General features: G+C 45.5%; 1 protein-coding gene across 1 annotated transcript in view; it reads left to right on the top strand.

The window, feature by feature from the left end:
- The window catches only part of LOC140408797 (phosphatidylinositol 4-kinase type 2-beta-like), a 103,955-nt gene that overhangs the window by 44,852 nt on the left and 32,992 nt on the right, over positions 1-26,111 (top strand). The window contains exons 5-7 of the mRNA XM_072496509.1: positions 6,697-6,791; positions 13,214-13,313; positions 25,854-25,987. Of these exons, the coding sequence (XP_072352610.1) occupies positions 6,697-6,791; positions 13,214-13,313; positions 25,854-25,987 (329 nt within the window). The remainder of the gene's footprint in view (positions 1-6,696; positions 6,792-13,213; positions 13,314-25,853; positions 25,988-26,111) is intronic.

A 26,111-nucleotide genomic window follows, 5' to 3' on the forward strand; every position in this document is an offset into this window, starting at 1 on the left:
CGATTGTCGCCCTGGGTGGTTCTCCCGCTTTTGGTCTTCTCGCCGGGATCCGATGTGCCCACTCCACCTCCAAGGGGCCCGCAGGGGCCTCAGCACCCATCAATGAGGTTAGCATCGTACTTGCATAAGCTCCACAGTCCGCTCCTTCCACTCCCTCAGGGAGACCCAGTATCCGAAGATTCTTCCTTCACGCTCTGTTTTCTAGGGCCTCGATCCTTTCAATACACTTTTTATGGAGTGCGTCTGTGTTTTGACCGCCAGGCGCAGGATCTCGTCCTCATTATCCGTCACCTTCTGCTCCACCACGCGGAGCTCTGTCTCCTGGGTCCTTTGTGCCTCCTTGAGCCCCTCAATTGCCTGTAGAATCGGGGTCAGCACCTCCCTCTTTAGTAGCTCCACACACAGTCTCAAAAATTTGTCTTGCTCGGGCCCCCATGTCGCCTGAGCTTTCTCCGCCGCCATCTTGTGTCTTCTCCCTTTCTGTCCCTTTCGTCGACGATTCCTCGCGCTGCAGCCGCCGATATTTTCCTCCTTTGTTGGGGGGGGGGGGACTCCCTACTCACTCACCCCACATGTCGCCCAAAAATTTCCCGTTGGGGCTCTTAAAAGAGCCCGAAGGTCCGTCGGAGCTGGAGCCGCCGAAACGTGCGGCTAGCAAGGCATCGCCGCAACCGGAAGTCTTCTAATTTAGTAATTATTGACAGTGAATCAAGTGCACTAAGCCTGCTTGACATATCTAGTGACCTGGAAATGGTACCAATCAATCTAGCAGCATGAATCTGGGGAGCCACCACAGGCGATCATAGTCAGTCTCCACAGGTACTTTGGAAAACAAAGATAAGTGATTTTTGTATTTGTATTGTTAAAAATTAGAAAATATAGTTTTAGGTGGGTTGAATTTAATGTTTCTGTGCCTGGAAAGATGAAACCTATAGTTCGATTCATGCTGGACCAAAGTGTTTGTACGTGTGGGACTGGTTCAATTCCAACTGTGATTCTATTGTGTTTAGAAAGGGCAATGGCATGAAGAGTAAATAAACCAGAGTGGTTGCTCAGCAACTGGGACCTTGAAAGGTAGGGAAGCTTTTAAGTTTTAGTTTAGCTAGATTTGATTGTTGTTGAGATTCGTGTCGAGAGAGAAGACAGCTTTCAAAGCACTGTTGGAAGCAGTTGATTTTAGAAGGCTAAAGAGGGAACATCTCTCTGATTTGCTGGAAGAAAAACCATAGTATGGAGTGGTTAAGAAAATATGCCAGAAATCGTCCAGCTAATTAAGGAAACAAGAGAAATGAACAGACGTTTCAAAAGAATTCTGGAATTAACGGAACAGAGGAAACTAAGAACCAGAACCGATTACTGTTCGTTAAAGTCAGTGTTGAAAATGCATTGGATAGGAAGAGACCAGTAAGATAGCTGCAAGAATGCTAATTTTTGGGAGATATTTGAAATAATTGTGGAAATCAGTGGCTGGATGTTGGGAGTTTGAAAAAGCCTCAAGACAAAGAAGAAGAAATCTGATGGTAGAGGTATGAAACCTTGGTGGAAGCAGAGGACGGAAAACATAATTTGAAAGTGTGACATTTGAAAGCGGAATTTGAAATCACTCGTGTGGAAGCCAGAGTTTAGTGAGACAAGGTGGCTCGCAGTATAAGAATCATCTGGGAGGACTTTGAGGAGAAATCCACAGACGTTCACTTGGGTTCAGGGAAGTTTTACGACTGCAGAAAAGGCAGATTCATTCCGGGAGGGGGAATTTCAGAAATTAGGTTTTGATGATTTTTGTAAACAAAATCTTTATTAAAACAAAAAAAAAACATTATTTAACTTTCAGACTTCACAGTTCTAACACTAACAGATTATATACAATTTAACTATTAACACAAATTCCCATTAAACAACACTTTGGCCTTACACTTGGCACTTGCTCTACTTACTCATCCAGGCAAAGGCAGCGCTTTCATTTGGGAAGCCATCTTCCTTCTTTTAGGGACATCTCTTTCGGAATCCTTTGTCAAAACTTTCTCTCTCTGGCTTTTCCCCATGATTGGTGTCATGGCTGTTTGTAACTTTAAGCTTGCAGGTTTCCTGACCAGACTGGCTGCCCTTTACAACTGTTTTACAACCGCATGTTCATAACTTCCTTCTGTGGCACTTTGCCATGATCTCTTCCACAGGCTCGAGCTCTTGCTCTAAGTTCTGCCCAGCCCTTCAAACAATGTGTCTCCCTTGGTGATCAAACCTGAATCTATTTCCATTATTTGGCCGATGGCCCATTTCTGTCAACACAAAATGCCAGAGCATATGTAACTAGATTCCCATTACGAGACCATTATGTCCTCTGTCTCTGTTCATGGGAAGATGTCTGGTCCTGCAGGAATGCTTTGAAGAACAATATGCTTAACCACATTATGCATTCCCTAACATTCATCTGATGAAGGAGCAGTGCTCCGAAAGCTAGTGATTCCAAACAAACCTGTTGGACTTTAACCTGGTGTTGTAAGACTTCTTACTGTGTCCACCCCAGTCCAACACTGACATCGCCACATCACATCTTCCCTAACTAGGTTAGGTTTGAATGGGAGCCTGTGACTCTGCTAGGTTTCCTCTGCTGCGAGTAGTTTTCCATTCTGATTAAACCTTTAAATTGAGGCCAGCACGGTGGCGCAGTGGTTAGCACTGTTGCCGATGCCGCTGAGGATCTGGGTTCGATCCCGGCCTCGGGTCACTGTCTGTGTGGGGTTTGCACATTCTCCCAGTGTCTGCATGGGTCTCACCCCCACAACCCAAAAAGATGTGCAAGTTAGGTGGATTGGCCACACTAAATTGTCCCGTAATTGGGGGAAAAAAATAGTTGGATACTCGATACTTTTTTTTAAAAAATGTTAAATTGTCTGCTTCATTTTTGGACCCATTTTGGAACCCATATTTCTAATATCGCCCGACAGTTGAAACTAATCAGAGGTCCTGTGACTTGTTCTTCAACAAAAGGTATGGGGCTGGATTCTCTGATTTTGAGGCTATGTCCATAGGAAGTGTCTATTTTTACGATGAAAGAATTGACAAGGCACCAGCACCGATGCTCCAACTAGTGGGGGGGCCAACAGCTGTGCCACGTAAAACACACTACCTTCCCAAATAAAAGGGCGGAAAATTGCTGGGTCCGTGGGTGCTCATACGCACGGCGACGACCAGCAGCGGTTGCGCCATACAACACAGCACTGACCGCGCGTGGACCCGACCTGCCAGGTGGTGCCCATCTGGAAGCCCCCCAGCCAGCAGCATGGCTCCTCCCCCCCCCCCCGACTGTGGCGGCGCTGGACACAGTCCGCAATTGTCACGTCGGGTTCCTGACCTCTGAGACCATGATTCAACTGCGCAGGCGGTTCATCGGGGGAGGGCCTTCAGGTAACGTCCTAATACCGTCCCAAAGCCGTGCGGCGTACTCCTCCATGATGCTATTTTGGAAGGGGGGGGGGAGCATCCGAAAACCGACGCCGCTCCCGATTCGGGCGTTAAAACGGATTCTCCCCCGATCATCGGCAAGCGAAGAATTCCACCCATGGTCTTTTGAGCCAGGGTTCCATTCTGGAATCTCCTCGTCCAGTTATAACATCAACTGGGATCGTAACAGTTGGAAGACCAAGTGACAAAACTTGGAGTTTTGAATGCAAATAGTTGTAAATGCAGTGGTACAAGCTCATAATTTGCAAAATGTAACTTCTGCATTTCCTGCCATGATAAGTGACTTGCTAGAACACCTGGCAGTATTTGTTTTCAAACATATGTAGTGTGGTGATGTCTAAACCAATTAGGTAGGTTAACAGAACCCTTCCCTGAAGGCCAACAATGAACCATTTGAGTTTTCTGATTTGCTTTTTCTGGTGCTGGCCTGCAAATTAACAAGCTTCCCGAATTCAATTTTACAGCTCGCCATTTTGGAATTTGAAATATTACCCATTGGGTTTGATAAACACCACCATACCCAGAGTGTCCCTAGCAGAAGTTTGTTTTCTAGATTATGTTTAGGAGGTAAACTTGATCAGAAACCACACAATAAAATAAGAACATATAATGCAAAGAGATCTGCCCTATCGTCTAGTACTTTAGAAGAGCCATAAAATATCTTGGGCTGTTGGTACATAAATGTCAACTTTGACTGAATTGGTGAAATTAGATGTAACAAGTGAAAAATTTAAATATAGGAATTGCTGTGAATTTGATACACCGATTAAGGAATGATTTGATTGAGACGGTTTCAAGGAAAGTAAAAAAGAGCTCAAGCAGGGAGTTAGATGGGCAAAAAGAGGTCACAAAATATCCTTGGCAGATAGGATTAAGGAGAATCCCAAGGCATTTTCATTTAGGAACAAGAGGGTAGCTAGAGAAATAGTTGGTCCACTTGACGACAAAGGAGGGAAATTATGTGTGGAACCAGAGGAAGTAGGTTGAGGTCCTTAATGAGTATTTTGCATTGGTATTCACAAAGGAGACGGACACGTTGATTGGTGGTGTCTCAGAGGGATGTGTAAACACTTTAGAACATGTCGTTATTACAAGGGCGTACGTGTTAGGTGTGTTAAAAAGCATTAAGGTAGATAAATCCCCAGGGCCAGATGCCATCTATCCCAGATTACTGAGGGAGACCAGAAATGAAATCGCTGGTCCTCTGACAGAAATCTTTGTGCCCTCATTGGCCACAGATGAGATCAGAGGATTGGAGGTGGAGGATAGCCAATGTTGTACCGTTATTTAAGAAGGGTTGCAAGGATAATTTGGGTAATTATAGGCCAGTGAGCTTTATGTCGGTGATAGTGAAATTGTTTGAAAACATTCTTATGGATTGGATCTATGCACATTTGGAAATGAATGTTCTTATTAGTGACAGACAGCATGGTTTTGTTCGAGGGATATCATGTCTCACTAATTTAATTGAATACTTTGAGGAGGTGACAAAAATGATTGACGAGGGAAAGGCTATGGATGTTGTCCACATGGACTTTAGTAAAACATTTGATAAGATCCCTCTTGGCAGGCTGGTGCAAAAGATTAAATCACATGGGGTCGGGTGAACTAGCTGGATGGATTCAGAACAGGCTTGGCAATAGAAGACAGAGGGTAGCAGTGGAATGGTGTTTTTCCAAATGGAGGTCTGTAACTAGTGGCATTCCGCAGGGATCAGTACTAGGACCTCTGCTCTTTGTAATATATATAAATGACTTGGAAGAAAACGTAGCGGGTCTGATTAGCAAGTTTGCGGATGATACTAAGACTGCAGGAGTTACGGATAGTGATGATGATTGTCAGAGTATACAGGATATATAGAAAGGCTGCAAAATTGGGCAGAGAAATGGCAGATTGAATTTAACCCGGACAAATGCGAGGTGATGCATTTTGGTAGATCCAATTCAGGTGGGAGCTATAAAATAATGGCAGAACCACCAGGAGTATAGAGACATAGTGAGATCTGGGCATGCAGGTCCACAGATCCTTAAAAGTGGCAGCACAGGTGGAAATGTTGGTAAAGAAAGTATATGGCATGCCTGCCTTCATAGGACACGGTATCGCGTAGAAAAGCTCGAACATTATGTTACAGTTATATAGAACGTTGGTCAGGCCACATTTGGAATACTGTGTCCAATTCTGGTCACCACTCTACCAGAAGGACGTGGAGGCTTTGGAGAGAGTACAGAAAATGTTTACCAGGATGTTGCTTGGTATGGAGGGTATTAGCTATGAGGAGAGATTGAATAAACTGGGATTGTTCTCCCGAGAGGGATGGAGGCTGAGGGGTGACCTGATAGAAGTTTATAAAATTATATGGGGTATAGATGGAATGAACAGTTGGAGGTTTTTTCCCAGGACGGAATTGAAAATTCCAAGGGGGCACAAGTTCAAGGTGAGGGGGAAAGGGTCAGTGGAGATGTGCGGGGAAAGTATTTTTACACGGAGGGTGGCCTGGAATGCACTGCCAAGTGAGGTGGTTGAGGCAGATACGTTAGCGACCTGTAAGACTTAACTAGATCGGCACATGAACAGACGTGGTATTGAAGGGTTCAGGCAGTTGATCAAGATGGGACACGTGATCGGCGCAGGCCTGGAGGGCCGAAGGGCCTGTTCCTCGGCTGTTTTCTTTGTTTTGATGGGGTAGATGGATGTGAACTTGATTCGCAAGTCCAGAACCAGGGCATAATACTAAAATCGAACAGGAGATGGTGTCCAAAAACGTCTTTACACAGTACTGGACATCTGAAACACACTTCCTTCAGCTGTTGTGGTTTTTAGTTGACAATTTCAAAACTGAGTGATGTTTGATTAGGGATATGGACCCAAAATCAGGGCATGGTTGAGAAGTGGTCAGCCATTATCTAACTGGAACAAGGTTGTAGGGCTGTTGAGGAGTTGCATATTATCTATCTAACGTCTCAATTGTCCTCTAGGCGTAGGAATCATGTCAATTTCTCATTGGTTATCTTAAATTGTCAATTAGTTTAAAACTATCTGGAATTTATTATGCGATGACCCAAGGTAACATAATTCAAGCAAATGACTTCAAGACGCTGTAGTCAGATGGAATACCAAAGAATCCAGATGGAAACGGGGAAGTCACATGGTCAGTTTTTTTTTTTAGAGATCCATAAACCGAAGAATTAGCTCCCAAGTATTTCACTACAATTTTTTTCTTTCCTTGTTCCACAGATAGAGGAAATGATAACTGGCTAATGAAGTATGAAAAGCCAGAAACCAGAAAAGAGCTTTCTGATGAAGTTGATGCTTTCTCATTAAATACAGAGGTATTTCTGTAAAGTATGGCAGAATGCAAATGAGTGAAGAATTTGCAAAAGTGTTTCCTGCTTTATCTATTACAATTTAATGTTAATATTTGTCAATAAAACGATGCAAACAGTTTTTTCATACAGAATATTGTGGGGGAAAATTGTCTATTAATCCTGGAGTCTGTTTTCCAAAGCTTGTTAAATATTTTGCAAGCTGTAATATGACCACTGTGACAGGATTTTGCAATGGCAGTGTTTCCCATCCCACCACCTGATAAGTCAGTGTGGAATGCACCTCCAACCACAAAGACTCCACGGCTATTTAATTTTTAAAAAATATATTTTTATTGAAATTTTTAAAATTTGAACAAAATAACAATATATACAGCAGGTGCTTAAAGTTGCAATATACAAAGAACACAATCAGAAAACAAGAATACATCCAATCATAATCTCCCCCCCCCCCCCCCCCCCCACAATTTTTTAAAACCCCTAACGGCTGATGATAACTAACGCTTTAAAAAGGGAAATTAATGGCTGTCACCTTGGATAGAATCCCTCTACCGACTCACTGATGGTACTTGACCTTGTCCAAATATAGAAATTCAATGAGGTCACCCAACCAAGCCAAGACACTGGGTACAGTAGAAGGCCTCCATCCAAGCAGAATTCTCCACTGGGCTATAAACGAGCCAAAGGCGAGGATATCCGCCATCACTCATCTGCAGCCCCAGTGAGTCCAACACACGGAAAAATAGCTACCAACAGACAAGGCGCCAGTTCGACATCTGTAACATGGTGTTGAAGAAGGAGCCCAACAACTTATTAATTTGGGACAAGACCAGAACATACATACAAGTATGATGAGCCGGCCCTCAAGAACAACTATCGTTCACCCCCAAAACAAAACCCACTCATTCTTGCCTTGGTCAGGTGAGCTCTATGTACCACCTTGAACTGGATCAAACCAAGCCTGGCACAGGAGGATATAGAGTTGAATCTGTGAAGAGCCTCACTCCCCACCACCTCATCCAAAAATAATCCAATTCACCCTCCCATTCAACAGAGCCAGCTCTGCTGACCATAAATACTCGAAATGCCCCTCTCACCAGACCCAGACAAAGACAAAATCCTTTCAACATGGATGACGGTGGTACCATGGACAATGAAGGCAAGGTCTTCCACAGAAAATCGTGAATCTGCAAATACCTAAACACATTTGTTCAAGGGAGCTGAAAGTTTTCCGACCAGTCCTCGAAGCTAGCAAACCATCGCTCCACAAACAAGTCCCCAAACATTTCGAGACCCTTTCCCTCCCATGACCTAAACGTCGAATCTAAGCCCAGTGGCACAAAAAGATCATTACCACAGTGGAAACCAACAATGCGTGGAACTAAATTTGAAGTGCTGTCTGAACTACTTCCATATTCTCAGGATGGACACGACCACCAGATTCGAAGAAAATTTCTCAGGAGAGAACTGAAGCAAGGCAGTTGAAACTCCCAAACTAAAACCCTTACGAATCCCACAGCTATTTAATGTTCCAAGGAGCATTAAGTAGCTGGAGATGGGTCATGGTGGTGGAAGGGAGCACCAGCAGGGACGAACTTGGGTTTTGAGATGGTGGGTTAGTGCTTGATGTGGGAAGAAGGCCCTTGAGAGAAGTGAACCACTTCCTTCTGAGCAATGTGACTTGCTGGGATTCCCGCTGCCCCTGAATCCCTCCCGCCAGCCTTAATATTGAGGCTGGGCAGAAAGCAGCACCGGTCGAGGGCAGGTGGCGGGTGGGAAGGCCATCCAGGGAATTTTATGGGCCCCTTTGCCTGCAGACTTGTTGGTGGGAATCATGAAATTCTGCCCAAATGGGATAGTTATTTCTGACTTCTTTCACGTTCAATTTGTATTCTGGAAAATAATAGCTATCCGCATAGATCTATTAGTTACGCAGTAAATCTTTCTTCAAAATCCTTGTAAAGAGCCACACTGCTATAAGAGTTAAAACAATTGAAGATCCATGGTTTTTTAAAAAATATATATTTATTAAAGTTTTTTAACACAATTCTTCTCCCTTACAAACAATAACCCCCCCCCCCCCCCCGTAACACAAAAAGGAAACGAGAAATCGTGCAGAGCAAGATATATACATGGCAAAATGATATATTTACACAGCTTTGTACACTGGCCCTCACCCTTACGTGCCAGTTTTCCCAACCCTTCATGTTATCTCTTGCTCATCCACCCTCCCAGGCAGTCCCCCCCATTTCTCTCTCTCTCTCTCTCTCTCTCTCTCTCTCTCTCTCTCTCTCTCTCTCTCTCTCTCTTTCCCCCCCCCCCCCCCCCCCCCCCCCCCAAGGTTGCTGCTGCTGCTGACCGACCTTCCTCTAACGCTCCGCGAGATAGTCTAGGAACGGTTGCCACCGCCTGTAAAACCGCTGCGCAGACCCTCTCAAGGCGAACTTAATCCTCTCCAACTTTATGAACCCAGCCATATCATTTATCCAGGCCTCCAGGCTGGGGGGGCTTCGCCTCCTTCCACATTAGCAAGATCCTTCGCCGGGCTACTAGGGACGCAAAGGCCAGAATGCCGGCCTCTTTCGCCTCCTGCACTTCCGGTTCGTCCACTACTCCAAATATTGCTAGCCCACAGCTTGGCTTGACCCGGACTTTCACCACCTGAGATATTGCTCCCGCCACTCCTCTCCAGAACCCCTCCAGTGCCGGGCATGACCAAAACATATGGACATGGTTCGCCGGGCTCCCTGAACACCTTCCACATCTGTCCTCTACCCCAAAGAACCTACTCAACCTTGCCCCCGTCAAGTGCGCTCTGTGGACCACCTTAAATTGTATCAGGCTAAGCCTGGCACACAAGGAGGAGGAATTAACCCTACCTAGGGCATCAGCCCACAGACCTTCCTCGATCTCCTCCCCCAGCTCCTCCTCCCATTTACCCTTCAACTCTTCTACCAGCGCTTCCCCCTCTTCTTTCAACTCCTGGTGTATTTCTGACACCTTGCCCTCCCCGACCCATACACCCGAGATCACCCTATCTTGAACTTCTTGTGCCGGGAGCAACGGGAATTCCCTCACCTGTCGCCTCACAAAAACCCTCACCTGCATATATCTAAAGGCATTTCCTGGGGGTAACTCAAGCTTCTCCTCCAGTGCCCCTAGGCTCGCAAACGTCCCGTCGATGAACAGGTCCCCCATTCTTCCAATCCCCACCCGATGCCAGCTCTGGAAACCCCCCGTCCATCTTCCCCGGGACAAACCGGTGGTTACCCCGATCGGGGACCACACCGATGCTCCCATTGCACCCCGGTGCCGTCTCCACTGGCCCCAGATCCTTAGCGTTGCGGCCACCACCGGGCTCGTGGTATACTTTGTCGGAGAGAGCGGCAGCGGTGCCGTCACCAACGCCCCCAGGCTCGTTCCTTTACAGGACGCCATCTCCATCCTCTTCCATGCCGCCCCCTCTCCCTCCATAACCCATTTGCGGATCATTGCCACATTTGCTGCCCAGTAGTAGCTCCCCATGTTTGGCAGCGCCAACCCTCCTCGGTCCCTACTGCGTTCCAGGAACCCTCTCCTTACTCTCGGGGTCTTATTCGCCCACACAAACCCCATAATACTCCTGCCTACTCTCTTAAAAAAGGTCTTGGTGATCACGATGGGAAGGCACTGAAACACAAACCGAAACCTCGGAAGGATCACCATTTTGACCGACTGCACTCTACCCGCCAGCGAGAGCGGTAACATGTCCCATCTTTTGAAATCCTCCTCCATTTGCTCCCCCAACCTCGTCAGATTCAGTTCATGTAGGGTCCCCCAACTCCTGGCTATCTGGATCCCCAGATACCGAAAGCTCCCCTCCGCTCTCCTCAGCGGTAGGTCCCCTATCCCTCTTTCTTGGTCCCCCGCCTGTAATACAAAGAGCTCACTCTTCCCTACATTGAGCTTATAGCCCGAGAACTCCCCAAACTCCCTCAGAGTCTGCATGACCTCCACCATCCCCTCCATTGGATCCGCCACGTACAGCAACAGGTCATCCGCATATAGCGACACCCGATGCTCTTCTTCCCCTCGGACCACCCCCTTCCATTTATTAGACTCCCTCAATGACATGGCCAATGGTTCGATCGCCAATGCGAACAACAGGGAGGGACAGGGGGCACCCCTGCCTCGTCCCTCGGTACAGTCGAAAGTACTCCGACCTCCGCCGGTTCGTCACTACACTTGCCATCGGGGCTCTGTAAAGGAGCTTAACCCAATTGATAAACCCTACCCCGAACCCAAACCTACGCAGCACCTCCCAGAGGTACTCCCACTCTACTCGGTCAAAGGCCTTCTCCATGTCCATAGCTGCCACTATCTCCGCCTCTCCCTCCTCCGATGGCATCATTATCACGTTTAAGAGCCGCCGCACATTGGTGTTTAGTTGCCTGCCCTTTACAAATCCCGTCTGGTCCTCGTGGATTACCCCCGGACACAATCCTCGATCCTTGTGGCCAGCACTTTTGCCAGCAACTTTGCATCCACATTGAGGAGCGAGATCGGCCTGTACGATCCTCATTGCAGTGGGTCCTTGTCCCGCTTTAGGATCAAATAAATTGTCGCTTCCGACATTGTCAGGGGCAGGGTCCCCTCCTCTCTTGCCTCATTAAAGGTCCTCACCAGTAGTGGGGCCAACAGGTCTGCGTACTTCCTGTAAAACTCCACCGGGAATCCGTCCGGTCCCGGGGCCTTCCCCGCCTGCATGCTCCCCAAACCCTTGCTCAGCTCCTCCAACCCAATTGGTGCCCCCAAACCAGCCACCTCTTGCTCCTCCACCCTCGGGAATCTCAGTTGATCTAGGAATCGATCCATGGTTCTTAATGGATTATCAATTGTTTTAACTCTATGGAAGTGTGGCTAGAGAATGCAACCATATGTAATTAAACATTTTTCATTTGTGCACATTCATCTAGTGGGATCACTTCCCATGAACTTCATAGTGTTGCACGTAAAAAATGTCAGATGGATAGCTTTAAAAAAAAAAAGACTCTCTGCTCAGCTAATTAAGCTTGTTGACTTAAATATAGACAAACTTTATCAATGACACACCAGGGTATAGTACAGCAGCTGCAACTTGTACAGAAACAGTGCCTCAACACAGGCAACCTTGGGACTGAGTCCACACTAGGTTTCAGATCTTGCTGATTTTTGGGTCTGGTCGGTCAAGGGTTGCTTGGAGCATAGGAAAAGGCAGGTGTGCAAAGCCAATAACTAACTAGTGAAAGCAACATTGTGCCAATGCAGCACCTAGCACAAGAAGCTGGATGGGAATTTTAAGCAAGAGCCAAGGTAGATTGGTGAGCTTGCTGGCTGAACAAGACTTTGAGATTGAGGACCTAGGCAGCTGAGTTTTGGATGACCGCCAGCTTGTAGAGTGTGGAGGGCTAGCCAGGAGTGTATTGGAATAGTGAAGACTTATAGTAACAGGTATGGATGAGGGTTTCAGCAACAGATGAATTGAGGCAGAGTCTGCGATGTTGAAGAGTGGAATGGCAGTCACATTTGTGCAAATATGTGACAACAATCCCATTTTGTGGGTTGCAGACAGTTTACTTCAGTCTCGGGTAGTTCTTTCATTTCCATTCCCCCTACTCTCCCCAACCATGGTAAATATAAAAGGATACATATGACGAAATACCTCAAATAATTTGGCTGGCTTTGATTCTTTTCTTAATAATTAATAGAAAAAATGGTAAACATTCCTTCCTGGTTCGAACCGTATGATTGAATCTCATGATTTAAAGTTGGCAAAATGTTAAAGCCAGTAATGGAATTTGCTTAAAATGGATATTTAGATGTGTAAGATATATATTTTGTAAATCAGTAAGCCTTGAATTACATCAAATATTCTTCCGATTCATTTGTTAGATTTCTCATCCTTGTTTATGAATCCATCAATGTCCTTGCCCCTGTTTGACCTGATATTTAACCTGTAAACCTCAGAAGATCTAATACATAACCAAAACAATTCCTAGCCCATTCTTTGCCAGAAGTTCATGTTTATCCAACACCCTCCTCAATCAAAAACTTAATTTAAATCAGTCCAGGAATTTATAGTTTTTATATACTTTTTCCATGCTTGTTTTTTTTCTCTCCATTCCACGGAAGACTAACCAATATTGTTCATAGCCTCCCTGATTGTACATTTCTGTACATGAGGAAAGCTTTTGGACATTCATGCCCTATAAGCGAGGACTGTGAAGACCTACGGTCTGGTGAGTTAGCTGAGCACCTTTGGGAAGGCAGCGCAGTTGGTTTTGATATGATAGCTAGACATGGCTTTCTTTAATGGATATTGCCTTGAGTGGAATTAACATTTACCCATGAAGTGGATTTCTTAAACCATATCACTATGCCAAATGTTTAAAAGCTGTTCTACTTAATAGGACTCTGAATGGACAAATTGCAAAGAGCCCATCATTAAAATTGCAGCAATCGACAATGGCTTAGCTTTTCCATTTAAACATCCTGATGAGTGGAGAGCCTGTAAGTACATTTAGTTGTAATGTATATTTTGTTTATGTGAATGATTCTCAGTTTGGATTAAAAACATTTTCTGAAATATTTTTGCCCGGTTTAGTATCCTAATCCTACCCCATTGTACTTTGCACATTTTGTATCATGTATGTTTTCCCACTTGTAATGTTGTAAAAGCACATTTCACTATTGCACTAAATCAGCAATGAGAATGTTGGCTAATGTAAGCGGCGTCCACAGTTTACCATATGCGAACTGTTGACAATTTCACCTAATGTGGCATGCAAACCAAACAGCAGAAAACTATAAATACCAAACTAATGACCAAAAAACAATCGATCAAACCTTCTCAACTCAATCTGGGTTCAAAATAAAATACTGTAACCTGCAAACTTTGTTTAAAATTATATTTTGTGGTGAGTAATTTCCTTAACATTAATTTTATGAGCTCTTAATTTCACTCCAATCTACTGGGACTTGGTAATCAAAACCACTGATTTTGTTGATTAAATAAAGCAAATTATGTTTTTATTGGAGTATATAAAATCATTTACAGCACGAAGGAGGCCATGAGGCCCATGCTGATTCCCAATGGAGCAGTTTAACTCAGTTGATTCCTGCAACCCTGCAAGTTATAAGTGCCCATCCAATTTCCTTTTGAGATCATTGTTTCCGCTTTCTTGGGCTATGAGTTGTCCCATTACCAGGATTACCATTCTGTTTTATTAAAAAAAGACCTTGGGCGGGATTCTCCACTCCTGCGCCGAAGTGCCCATGCCGTCGTGAACGCCGTTGAGATTCACGACGGCGCGAAACGGCCTCTATCCCGATCGATTCAGGGCCCGATAATGGGCTAGGAGCGGCGCCGCTTCATTTACACTCGCCAGGCCTTGTCGCCACGTAAAGGCGGCGCCGCATACATGACGCGGCCGGCACCGCATAACTGTCCTGTTGCAGGCAGTTCATATCTTCCTCACTATTTGCCACACTTGCATATCCCAAGAAATTTCACTCCATATTCCAAAATCCAATTAATTTATATATAATAAAAAAGAGTAAATGGAAAGCCCCTTTTATTATACCGTTTTCTCCAAGGCACAGTCATAGTAGATCTGAATCTGCTTCAAAATTGAAGGCAGCACGGTAGCATTGTGGATATCACAATTGCTTCACAGCTCCAGGGTCCCAGGTTCGATTCCGGCTTGGGTCACTGTCTGTGCGGAGTCTGCACGTTCTCCCTGTGTCTGCGTGGGTTTCCTCCGGGTGCTCCGGTTTCCTCCCACAGTCCAAAGATGTGCAGGTTAGGTGGATTGGCCATGCTAAATTACCCTTAGTGTTGGGTGGGGTTACTGGGTTATGGGGATAGGGTGGAGGTGTTGACCTTGGGTAGGGTGCTCTTTCCAAGAGCCGGTGCAGACTCGATGGGCCGAATGGCCTCCTTCACTGTAAATTCTATGATAATCTATGAAAATTGAAACTCGCCTGGGTTGGGGCCTTTTTCTTATGGGTTCCCAGCACTGACTAACTTATTTAGAATAATTAACAGGCTTCTCCCAAGTCACTTTGGGGAAAATCTAAAACTCCTCTTTCTATAAGACCATAAGGCATCGGAGCAGAATTAGGCCACTCAACCCATCGAGTCGTTATTGAGAGGAGTATAATGGTTGGTATCCCCGCCTGTCATGCTGGAGACCAGGATTCAATTCCCCGGCGGCGAGTTTGTACGGCTTCTGAAAAACGACAGAATCCTTGTATTAGTGAGAGGCAGCATGGTTTTGTGAAGGGGAGGTCGTGTCTCACTAACTTGGTAAGAGTTTTTTGAAGAGATCACAAAGATGATTGATGCAGGTAGGGCAGTGGATGTTGTCTATATGGACTTCAGTAAGGCCTTTGTCAAGGTCCCAGACTGGTACAAAAGGTGAAGTCTCATGGGATCAGGGGTGAGCTGGCAAGATAGATACAGAACTGGCTAGGTCATAGAAGGCAGAGAGTAGCAATGGAAGAGTGCTTTTCTGATTGGAGGGCTGTGACTAGTGGTGTTCCGCAGGGATCAGTGCTGGGACCTTTGCTGTTCGTAGTATATATAAATGATTTGGAGGAAAATGTAACTGGTCTGATTAATAAGTCTGCAGACGACACAAAGATTGGTGGAATTGCGGATAGCGATGAGGACTGTCCGAGGATACAGCAGGATTTAGATCGTTTGGAGACTTGGGCGGAGAGATGGCAGATGGAATTTAATCCGGACAAATGTGAGGTAATGCATTTTGGAAGGTCTAATGCAGGTAGGGAATATACAGTGAATGGTAGAACCCTCAAGAGTATTGAAAGTCAGAGAGATCTAGGTGTACAGGTCCACAGGTCACTGAAAGGGGCAACACGGGTGGAGAAGGTAGTCAAGAAGGCATACGGCATGCTTGCCTTCATTGGCCGGGGCATTGAATATAAGAATTGGCAAGTCATGATGCAGCTGCATAGAACCTTAGTTAGGCCACACTTGGAGTATAGTGTTCAATTCTGGTCGCCACACTACCAGAAGGATGTGGAGGCTTTAGGGAAGGTTGCAGAAGAGATTTACCAGGATGTTGCCTGGTATGGAGGGCATTAGCTATGAGGAGCAGTTCAATAAACTCGGTTTGTTCTCACTGGAACGACGGAGGTTGAGGGGCGACCTGATAGAGGTCTACAAAATTATGAGGGGCATAGACAGAGTGGATAGTCCGAGGCTTTTTCCCAGGGTAGAGGGGTCAATTACTAGGGGGCACAGGTTTAAGGTGCGAGGGACAAGGTTTAGAGGACATTTTTTACACTGAGGGTAGTGGGTGCCTGGGACTCGCTGCCGGAGGAGGTGGTGGAAGCAGGGACGATAGTGACATTTAAGGGACATCTTGACAAATGCATGAATAGGGTGGGAATAGAGGGATATGGACCCAGGAAGTGTAGAAGATTGTAGTTTAGATGGGCAGCATGGTCGGCTGAAGGGCCTGTTCCTGTGCTGTACTTTTCTTTGTTCGTTGTTCTTTGAGTCTGCTCCACCATTCAATCATGACTTGCCAATTCTCATCCCCATTCTCTTGCCTTCTCCCCATAACCGCTGATTCCCTTATTAATCAAGAACCTATCTATCTCTGTTTTAAAGACACTCAAGTGATTTGGCCTCCAAGGCCTTCTGCGGCAAAGAGTTCCACAGTTTCACCATCCTCTTTGTCTGAAGAAATGCCTCCTTATCTCCGTTTTAAGGGATCATATCTTTAGTCTGAGATTGTGTCCTCTGGTTTTAGTTTTTCCTACAAGTGGAAACATCCTCTCCACGTCCACTCTATCCAGACCTCGCAGTATCCTGTAAATTTCAATAAGATCCCCCCTCATCCTTCTAAACTCTTAACAAGCAGAGACCCGGAGTCCTCAACCGTTCCTCATTCCACAAGCTCTTTATTCCAGGGATCATTTTTGTGAGCCTCCTCTGGACCCTTTTCAAGGTGAGTACATCCTTCCTTAGATACTGGGCCCAAAACTGCTCACAATACTCCAAATGGGGTCTGACCAAATGGGGCCTTAAACAGCCTCTGAAGTACACCCATGGTCTTGCATTCTGGCCCTCTCAACATGAATGCAGACATTGCATTTGCTTTCCTAACTGCTGACTGAACCTGCACGTTAACCTTGAGAGAATCGCGAACAAGGACTCCCAAGTTCCTTTGTGCTTCTGATTTCCTAAACATTTCCACATTTAGAAAATAGTCTATGCCTCTATTCCTCCTTCCAAAGTTCATAACCTCATACTTTTCCACGTTGTGTTCCATCTGCCATTGCCTTGCCAACTCTCCTAGCCTGTCCAAATCCTTCTGCAGCCCCCCTGCTTCCTCAATACTACCTGTCCCTCTACAGATCTTTGTATCATCTGCAAACTTAGCAACAGTGCCTTCAGTTCCTTCTTCCAGATCATTAATGTATATTGTGAAAATATTGTGGTCCCAGCACAGACCCCTGAGGCACACCACTAGTCACCGGCTGCCATCCTGAAAAAGACCGTTTTATCCCCACTCTCTGCCTTCTGCCAGTCAGCCAATCCTCTATCCATGCCAGGATCTTACCCTTAACTCCATGGCTCTTAACTTATTTAACAGTCTTCTGTGCGGCACCTTGTCAAAGGCCTTCTGGAAATCTAAATAAATCACGTCCACTGGTTCTCCTTTGTCTAACTTCCTTGTTACATCCTCCGAGGACAGATTTGTCAGACATGACCTCCCCTTGACGAAGCCGTGCAAACTCGGTCCTATTTTATCATGCACTTCCAAGTATTCCGCAATCTCACCTTTAATAATGGACTATAAAATCTTACCAATGGCCGAAGTCAGGCTAACCGGCCTATAATTTCCAGTCTTTTGCCCCTTTCCCTTCTTAAACAGGGGTGTTACATTAGCCACGTTCCAGTCCTCTGGGACCCTTCCTGCCTCCAGTGATTCCTGAAAATTCACCTCCAAAGTCGCCTCAGCTATCTCTTTTAGAACTCTGGGGTGTAGTCCATCTGGTCCAGGTGTTATCCGCCTTCAGACCTTTCAGTTTCCCCAGAACCTTCTCCTTAGTGATGGCCACTGCACTCGTCTCTGCTCCCTGATTCTCCTAGAGAACTGGCATCCCACTGGTGTCTTCCACCATGAAGACTGATGGAAAGTAACTATTCGGTTCCTCTGCCAATTCTTTGTTCTCTATTATTACTTTTTCAGCCACACTTTCCAGTGGCCTAATGTCTATTTTTACCTCTCTTCCCTTTTATATATTTGAAAAAAACTCTTGCTATCTTCTTTTATATTACTAGCTAACTTGCACTCATATTCCATCTTCTTCCCCCCCCCCCCCCATTACTTTTTTAGTTGTCCTCTGCTCGCTTTTAAAGGCTTCCCATCCTCTGACTTCCCACTAATCCTCGCCGCTTTTATGCTGTCCTTTACTTCCCTCACCAGCCATGGATCCCTTAGCATGTTTTCTCCTCCTTGGGATGAATTTCTGTTGTGCCTCCTGAGTAACCCCCAAAAACCCCTGCCATTGCTGTTCCACTGTCTTCCTGCTAGGCTCCTTTTCCAGTCAACTCTGGCCAGCTCCTCCCTCATGTCTTTGTAGTTACAGTGAAGCAACAGTGCTAACCACTGCTACTATGCCATCCAAAACGTCTGTGTTGTGGGGTTACCAGAGGGGATCAAAGACTGCACCCTTACTCAGTATTTCCCAGAAATGGACTGGGCCCACCAATCGATTCGACCCAAATCTAGCTCTGGTGATCCTTGTGCAGTAATCACAAGGTTTCACAGCTTTAAGGAGAAGGAGCTGGAACTTCGGTGTGGGCAAGAGAGCACTGAGATTTTACGTGGGAAGGCTACTCTATCAGATTACGCCAGGACATGAGCAGAACTAGCCAAGAAAAGGGCCAGCTTTAACCGGATGAAATTGTCCTTGTATAAGAGTGGAGTCATTTTGGAATGATCTATCCAGCCCACATACATGTAACGTTCTGTCAAAAAGACCATTTTTTTTATGACTTGCTGGAAAATGCAAGCTCCTTTTGTTCAGAAGCACAACTTGGCCTCCATTTAATTGAATCTATGACTCATCATGCGGGCACTTTTCATGTCTGTTGGATGGATGTACTCTTGTTGACCTTAGTTATATATGAAGAACTTCTTCTGTTCACTCTTCATCATTGCCTATGTTTTTTCTTTTTGTTATTACCATTTGACATGACTTTCGGGCACCCTGATGGTAAATAGGTTTTTACCCTCAGGTTGGCAATCTCCCTGCGAGAAGCACAGTGTGTTAGTTAACGGGTGTGATATTAAAGGGTCTTCTGCAGCTCCTCGGTTTTTAAAATGAGTGGATTTTTTTTTTAAAAAGATGATTTATTGAAGGTATCGCAAAAAAGTTTAGAAACCAAAGCAATCCAAAGACCAATGATGAACAGGCCATAATACAGTAACGTTGTATATAACACCAACAACAATATAACATGGTATAAACCCCGATTATATATAATCTCACCAACCACATTTAACTAAATAACCCACCCCTACCCCCAAATAAACAATAGCTACTATACCCCCCTCCCCCGACGTTTTAAAGTCGATGAACAGCTTCTACCTCATGGAGAACCCCTCATCCATTCCCCTAATAGCAAACTTAATATGTTCTCCAGTGAAGGTATTCAGCAAGGTCCTGCACCCAATAATAATCTTTATAATAATCTTTATTGTCACAATAGGCTTACATTAACACTGCAATGAAGTTACTGTGAAAAGCCCTAAGTCGCCACATTCCGGCGCCTGTTCGGGTACACAGAGGGAGAATTCAGAATGTTTAATTCACCTAACAGCACATCTTTCCGGACTTGTGGGAGGAAACCGGAGCACCAGGAGGAAAACCCACGCAGACGCGTGGAGAACGTGCAGACTCCACACGCACTGACCCAAGCCGGGAATCAAACCTAGGACCCTGGAGCTGTGAAGCAGCAGTGCTACTCACTGTGCTACTGTGCTGCCCAGATAACCTTTTATTGTCACATGTATGAAGTTACTGTGAAAAGCCCCTAGTCGCCACATTCCGGCGCCTGTTCGGGTAAGTTGGTACAGGAATTGAACCCACACTGCTGGCCTTGTTCTGCATCATAAACCAGCTGTCTAGCCCACTAGCTAAATCAGCACAAAGTGTCCAATACCCGTCACTTGGTGGATCCAAAGTCCGCCAGTTCTCCTCTGGGCTAGCAGGTACACGAATGCCACCATATCGGTTTCTTTCCCCACCAGAGCACACAAATTTTCAGACACTCCAAAAAATTGCTACCCGTGGGGACAGCGTGACTACCGTTCCCAATACCTTGGACATTGGTGACTCTCCTCGAGAACCCTGCCAGCTTCAGACAGGCCCAGAACATGTGGTTATGTTTTGCAGGGGCCCAACACAGCTTACACAATGGGCGACTATTTCCGGGAAGAATGGGCTCATCCTAGCGTCACATTTGCTCTATTTACAACTTTGAATTCGGTAAGACTAAGCCCGGCGCATGACAAGAATGCATTAATCCTGCGCAGTGCCTCCATCCAAATCCTCCCCCCCCCCCCCCCCCCCCCCCCCCCCACACATCAAATTCCTCCACCTATTTTTGCCAAATAGCCTCCATTGAAGCTTTCTCCTTTGCTAGTTTTGCATAATACATCGGTGATTCTGCCTGTCCCAATTTCATCCTCCATTAAGAGTCTATCTCGTAGTCCCACTCCTTAAACCTAGCATCTAGTCTTGCTGGGACAAATCTATGGTAATCACAAATCAGGACCTTCATATACATGCCCTCTGTGCAGGCACTGATTCCATGCCCTCAGTGTGGAATCTACCACCAAATCTGAAGAGTATCTATTTGGTGAAGACAGCAGAGGTGCCAAAAACAGTGCCCTCGAGAAGGTCCACCTGCATGGGGACTCGCGGTTTTCCAGCTCGTTAACCTCGTCCCGCAATCTTTTGACATCCGCCACCAAGGTAAGTTCCGCTTCTAGCGAGGCCGACCAGTCCTCGTGGTCAGCGACGGACTCCTCCATTTTCTACAGCGACGCACCCTGAGCTTCAAGCCGCTGTTCCATTCTTTCCACTGTCGCCCTGGCCAGATCTTCAGAGGTTTCCAATTTAAATTGCGCCGTTAAAAAGTCTGAAGTGCTGACTCCGAGCCCTCTGCTATCGCGCCTTTGACTGTACTCTCCAGGGCCCCTCAGTCTGCTTGCAGCCGCTTCTTTTTACCGGTATTCTGGGTGAGAGTGAGGGGCCCATTGAGGGTGGTGCCGCTTACTTAGTCCGGCGTATGAAAGAAATTCTAGCCACATTCGGCCATCCGCTCGGGGATACGGGGATAAAAAGAAATTCCCCGCGCAGGAGCCACTAAGTTCCCGACAGTCTACCACAATGTCGCCACCGGAAGTCATTGAGTTGTGTTCTGTTGTAGGTTTTGGGTTAAGTTATTTCCCACTGTTCCATTTTCTTTTGGATGCGGTTATACTCAACTGCAATGGTGTATTTGGGTTGGGGGGGGTGGCTGTGGAGTGGGTTTTAGTTTGAGCTTTGGCTTGTTGATGGTGTCTGCTGATCTTTGTCGAGTCACCTGACTTGGTTCGGTGTACGGTTCGATGTACATCTTGGGTTGATCTTAGAATTCCTAAGTGCAGAAAGAGGCAATTCGACCCATCGAGTCTGCACCGACCCTCTGAAAGCCTTACTTAGACCCACTCCCCCACCCTATCCCTGTAACCCCACCTAACCTACACATCTTTGGACTGGGAGGAAACACACCTGGAGGGAACCAAAGTGCAAACCCCACACAGTCACTCGAGGCCTGAATTGAACCCGTGTCTCTGGCACTGTGAGTCTGCAGTGCTTGCCACCTTGCCGCCCTTATCATTGCTTTGTCTTCTCAGTGGCCCTTGTTTAACATCCCTCCTCTGCAATGGCTGACTCCGGTTTGCTGGGTGGCGGGAGACCTCCAATCCGACTGATACTTGGAACATTGGGGGTTTGAATGGCCTTGTAGAACGGTCAAGAGCATTTGCACATCTCAAAAGCCTAAAGTCTTGATATTGCTACTTTTAACCAGTTTTTCATCCTAGTTTTCATAGTAGGGCCAGGGATGCAGCAACTTTAATCAACAACGGGTGGCAAAGTGGTTAGCACTGCTGCCTCACGGGGCTGAGGACCCGGGTTTGATTCCGGCCCCAGGTCACTGTCCATGTGGAGTTTGCACATTCTCCCCATGTTTGTGTGGATCCCACCTCCCCCATCCCAAAAGATGTGCAGGCTATGTGGATTGACAAGCTAAATTGCCCCTTAATCTGAGCCAGAGGTGCTAGTATCTCTAGATGCAGAAAAAGCATTCGAAAGGGTAGAGCGGGACTATTTGTTTAAGATTCTTAGAAGATTTGGATTCCGTCAAAAATTTGTCTCCTGGATCAGTTTGTTATTTCATGCCCCTCCTCCGCCATGCAAATACCTTGTATTCAGACAACTTCACCTTGAATAGAGGCACCAGACTGAACCACCCCACTTTTATGCACCTTGGCAATAGACCCCTCTCTGTAGCCTTGTGAGCTTCCGATCAATGGAGGGGTACACCGGACATCTCATTAATCAGACAACCTACTTTTGTACATTACAGACCCAATTCCCTCCCTCCAATAGCATAATGAACACTTTTGTCTCCTTCTCTGGCTCTAAATTAAATCTAGGCAAGAGTAAACGTTTTCCGGTGAACCTCCCTGGTAGATGAGCCCATTTAGGCACGTTATCCTTGCGCCTTGCCAGTGCAAGTTTTCGTTATTTGGGGGTCAGAGTGCCAAAATTGGTCCTCCACAAATTCAGTTATTCCAGCCTGATCGATAATGTTAGAACTGTCCATCAGAAATGGAACAATTTCCTCTATCTTTGGCTGGCAAGATTCAAAATAATAATAATAATCATAGTAAGCACTTATTGTCACAAGTAGGCTTCAATCAACAGTGAAAGCCCCTAGTCGCCACATTCAGGTGCCTGTTCGGGGAGGCCGGTACGGGAATTGTTCTGCATTACAAGCCAGCTGTTTAGCCCACTGTGCTAAACCAGCCCCGAATGAACATACTCCCTAGATTTTTCCTTTTTGTTCAATGCTTCCCAATTTTCTTGCCCAAATATTTTTTTAACAAGATCAATAAATTCATCTTCACTTTTATTGGGCCGCAAAAGTCCCAGAATCGGCAGTGGTCTACTGCAGAGACGGGCAGGGGATTTGGCCCTCCCAAACCTATTGTATTATTACTGGGCAGCCAATATCCAAAAACATTTTACTGTGGAGCCGCAATCCTGGTTCAGTTTGGGGCCAAATGAATTGAATTGAATTTGATTTATTGTCACATGTACTGAGGTACAGAGAAAAGTATTGTTCTGCTTACAGTCCAGACAGATCGTTCCATACATAAACAACATAGGACATGCATAGAGATGTAGGAAGAGGAACTGTGTGAGAGAGCTCGCCGAGAGTCGCCACGCTCTGGCACCACCTTGATTTCCTAAAGAATTGGAAACCCTACAACATGTGTAGCAGTCAAAAAGCTGGAATTCCTTTCATAACAGTACTTTGTTTATGTCCACCACACAGACAGTAGCAGTTCACAATAGCTCAGGGGCAATTAGAAATGAGCAATAAAATGCAGGTCTCATCAGCAACATGCAGCCCACAGCTGAATGAACAATTCTCATACTCTCCTGGATGGCCTCCATTCTATGTTCTGCGATCTTCAGCTCCTCCAAAACTCTGCCATATCCTCTCTCACACAAAATAGTACCCATCCACCATTCCTGCCCTTGTTGACCCCTTGAAGAGCAATCAGCTCTTCAAACATCTCCAATTTAAGTAAAATCCTGGTGTGAAAATTCATTCATGGCTACACCCTTCCCCCATTTCTTGACTTTTCTAACACAGTAGAACTCAACATTCTTGTGCTTTAGCTTCTTGTGTAACATCCCATCATCACTTCATAAATGCAGGTTTCTGCTGCAAGTGAAAAGCATCATAATAGTGGAGGTTCAGAGCCATTTCAATGTGCGGAAGTGTGAGTACATAAGAACATAACGAGGAGCAAGTCGGTAATTCAGCCCGAGCTTGCTCCGCCATTCAATACGATCATGGCTGATCTCATCTCCGCCTCAACTCTACTTTACTGCCTGTTCTCCAAAACCCTTCAACCCGTTACTAAAAATCTGTCTTTATCTCGGAGGCTCGCTCTTGCATTACATTCACTCTCCTTGCTATAATTACAGCACCGTTGCCCTTTTCTCATCTAATCCGGTGATGGTCCCCTCTCTTAAAATCTGGAAACAGTTTTGACAACATTTTAAATTCATGTTGTGTCCTCACTGGCCCCTATCTGTAGCAACTACCTTTTCTTGCCTTCAGGGCTGGACTCCCCCTTGTGGAAATTGAAGTGTTCGAGTAGTTTGGTAACCTGTTCATGAAGGGGAGATTTGCCATTTTAAGAGAAGTGGTGACATATTTCAGCTACCCAACTGTAATCTTCTTTGCTGCTTTCAAGTTCGCGATTTCACCCGTACAGCCTTCCCTGCATTTCCTCTGGCTCCACCTTACTGGGGAGGATTCTATCCTCTGCTCGGCCAGACAGGGAGTCTATCTCCGTCCTATATTGTCACATTCTCTGAGCTGATTCCTCTCCACTGGACAAGGCAAGGGTAAAATGGGAGAGTGAACTGGGCTCTACACTCAATTGGCGATGTCTGGACAGAGCTCCCACGCGGTCAACTCCACGTTCTCATGTGCCTGGTTGAGCCTAATTCAGTGCAAAGTGCTACATAGGACGCACTTGATCAAGGCAAGGATGAACGTATTTTTCCTGAATGTGGAGAACTGATGTGACCGTTCGCTTGCCCCAGTAGATCCCAAGCATATGTTTTGGTCCTGCCCCAAACCCGCCAGCTTTTGAGCTTTTTTTGACAATGTCTAATATTCTCTGAATAGAATTACATCAATACCTGGCGGCGGCCATATTTGGAGTTTCGGATTCTCCGGCAGCTCACTTTGAGGTAGAGACGGATGTTATCGCCTTTGCTTCATTGATAGCCTGGTGGTGGATTCTGCTCGATTGGCTGTCTCCCACCTGTCTCGTGCTTTTAACTGGTTGGGGGATTTAATGTCCTTTTTGCACTTGGAGAAAATTAAATTTACTATCGGGGGTTCTGTTGGAAGATTCTACCTGAGGTGACAACTGTTTATCTCCTTTTTCAAAGATCTAGGCACCGTCAGCTGTTAGGAATTTTGGATATGTTATCTTCTTGTTTTGTTCTATATCTGTTTTGTGTTGTTTATTGCTTTTGTTTTATGTTTGTTTCTATAAAATTGAAAATTCTTTAAAAAAATGTTTTTAATGCTTTTTGAGTGTTTGCTACAATTAATGCCATATTCCAGTGCTATGTCACAAGAATAAAACATTTGAGGTGATGGATGTCTTTGAATGCTGTGATGTCCAAGCTGCAGCCTCCAAATTTTGGCAATTTAACCTGTGGAGCATAACAATCGTTTTTGGTTTTATATTTCTTCTTTCAAGGCTTGTTATAATGGAAATGTGCATACTTCACACTTTTCTGGGTCAGGTGATTTTGTTTTTGTAAATAGGTTTTGATATAGGACGGCACGGTGGTGCAGTGATTAGCTCAGCTGCCTCACGGCGCTAAGGAGCTGGGTTCGATCCCAGCCCCGGGTCACTATCCATGTGGAGTTTGCACATTCTCTCCGTGTCTGTGTAGGTCTCACCACCACAACCCAAAAAGATGTGCAGGTGAGGTGGATTGGCCATGCTAAATTGCCCCTTAATTGGGAAAAAAAGGAAATGTATACTCTAAATTTAAAAAACAGAGTTTTGATATGATTGCATTCTCGGGGCACTTACGCTAGCCTGTCATAAGGTACGTTTTAAGCATTGACATTTTGACGTACAATTGTCTAAATGGAGCTCAATTTTCTGCTTTGTTTTTCAATAGATCCCTTTCACTGGGCCTGGCTTCATCAGGCAAAAATTCCTTTTTCGCAAGAGACAAGAGATTTTGTTCTTCCCCAAATTTCGGATATGAATTTTGTTCAGGATCTTTGTGAGGATCTATATGAACTCTTTAAGGTTTGTTTTCTAATGGACTTTCAAATCGTTGTACATAGGAAGTTGAGCTTTCTGGGGGAAGTGCAGAAATGACTGAGATTTATGAGCTTACACCATTGAAAATTGACTAATTTCTAGCTAGTTG

Source organism: Scyliorhinus torazame, chromosome 3, assembly GCF_047496885.1.
Source record: "Scyliorhinus torazame isolate Kashiwa2021f chromosome 3, sScyTor2.1, whole genome shotgun sequence".
Taxonomy (NCBI): domain Eukaryota; kingdom Metazoa; phylum Chordata; class Chondrichthyes; order Carcharhiniformes; family Scyliorhinidae; genus Scyliorhinus; species Scyliorhinus torazame.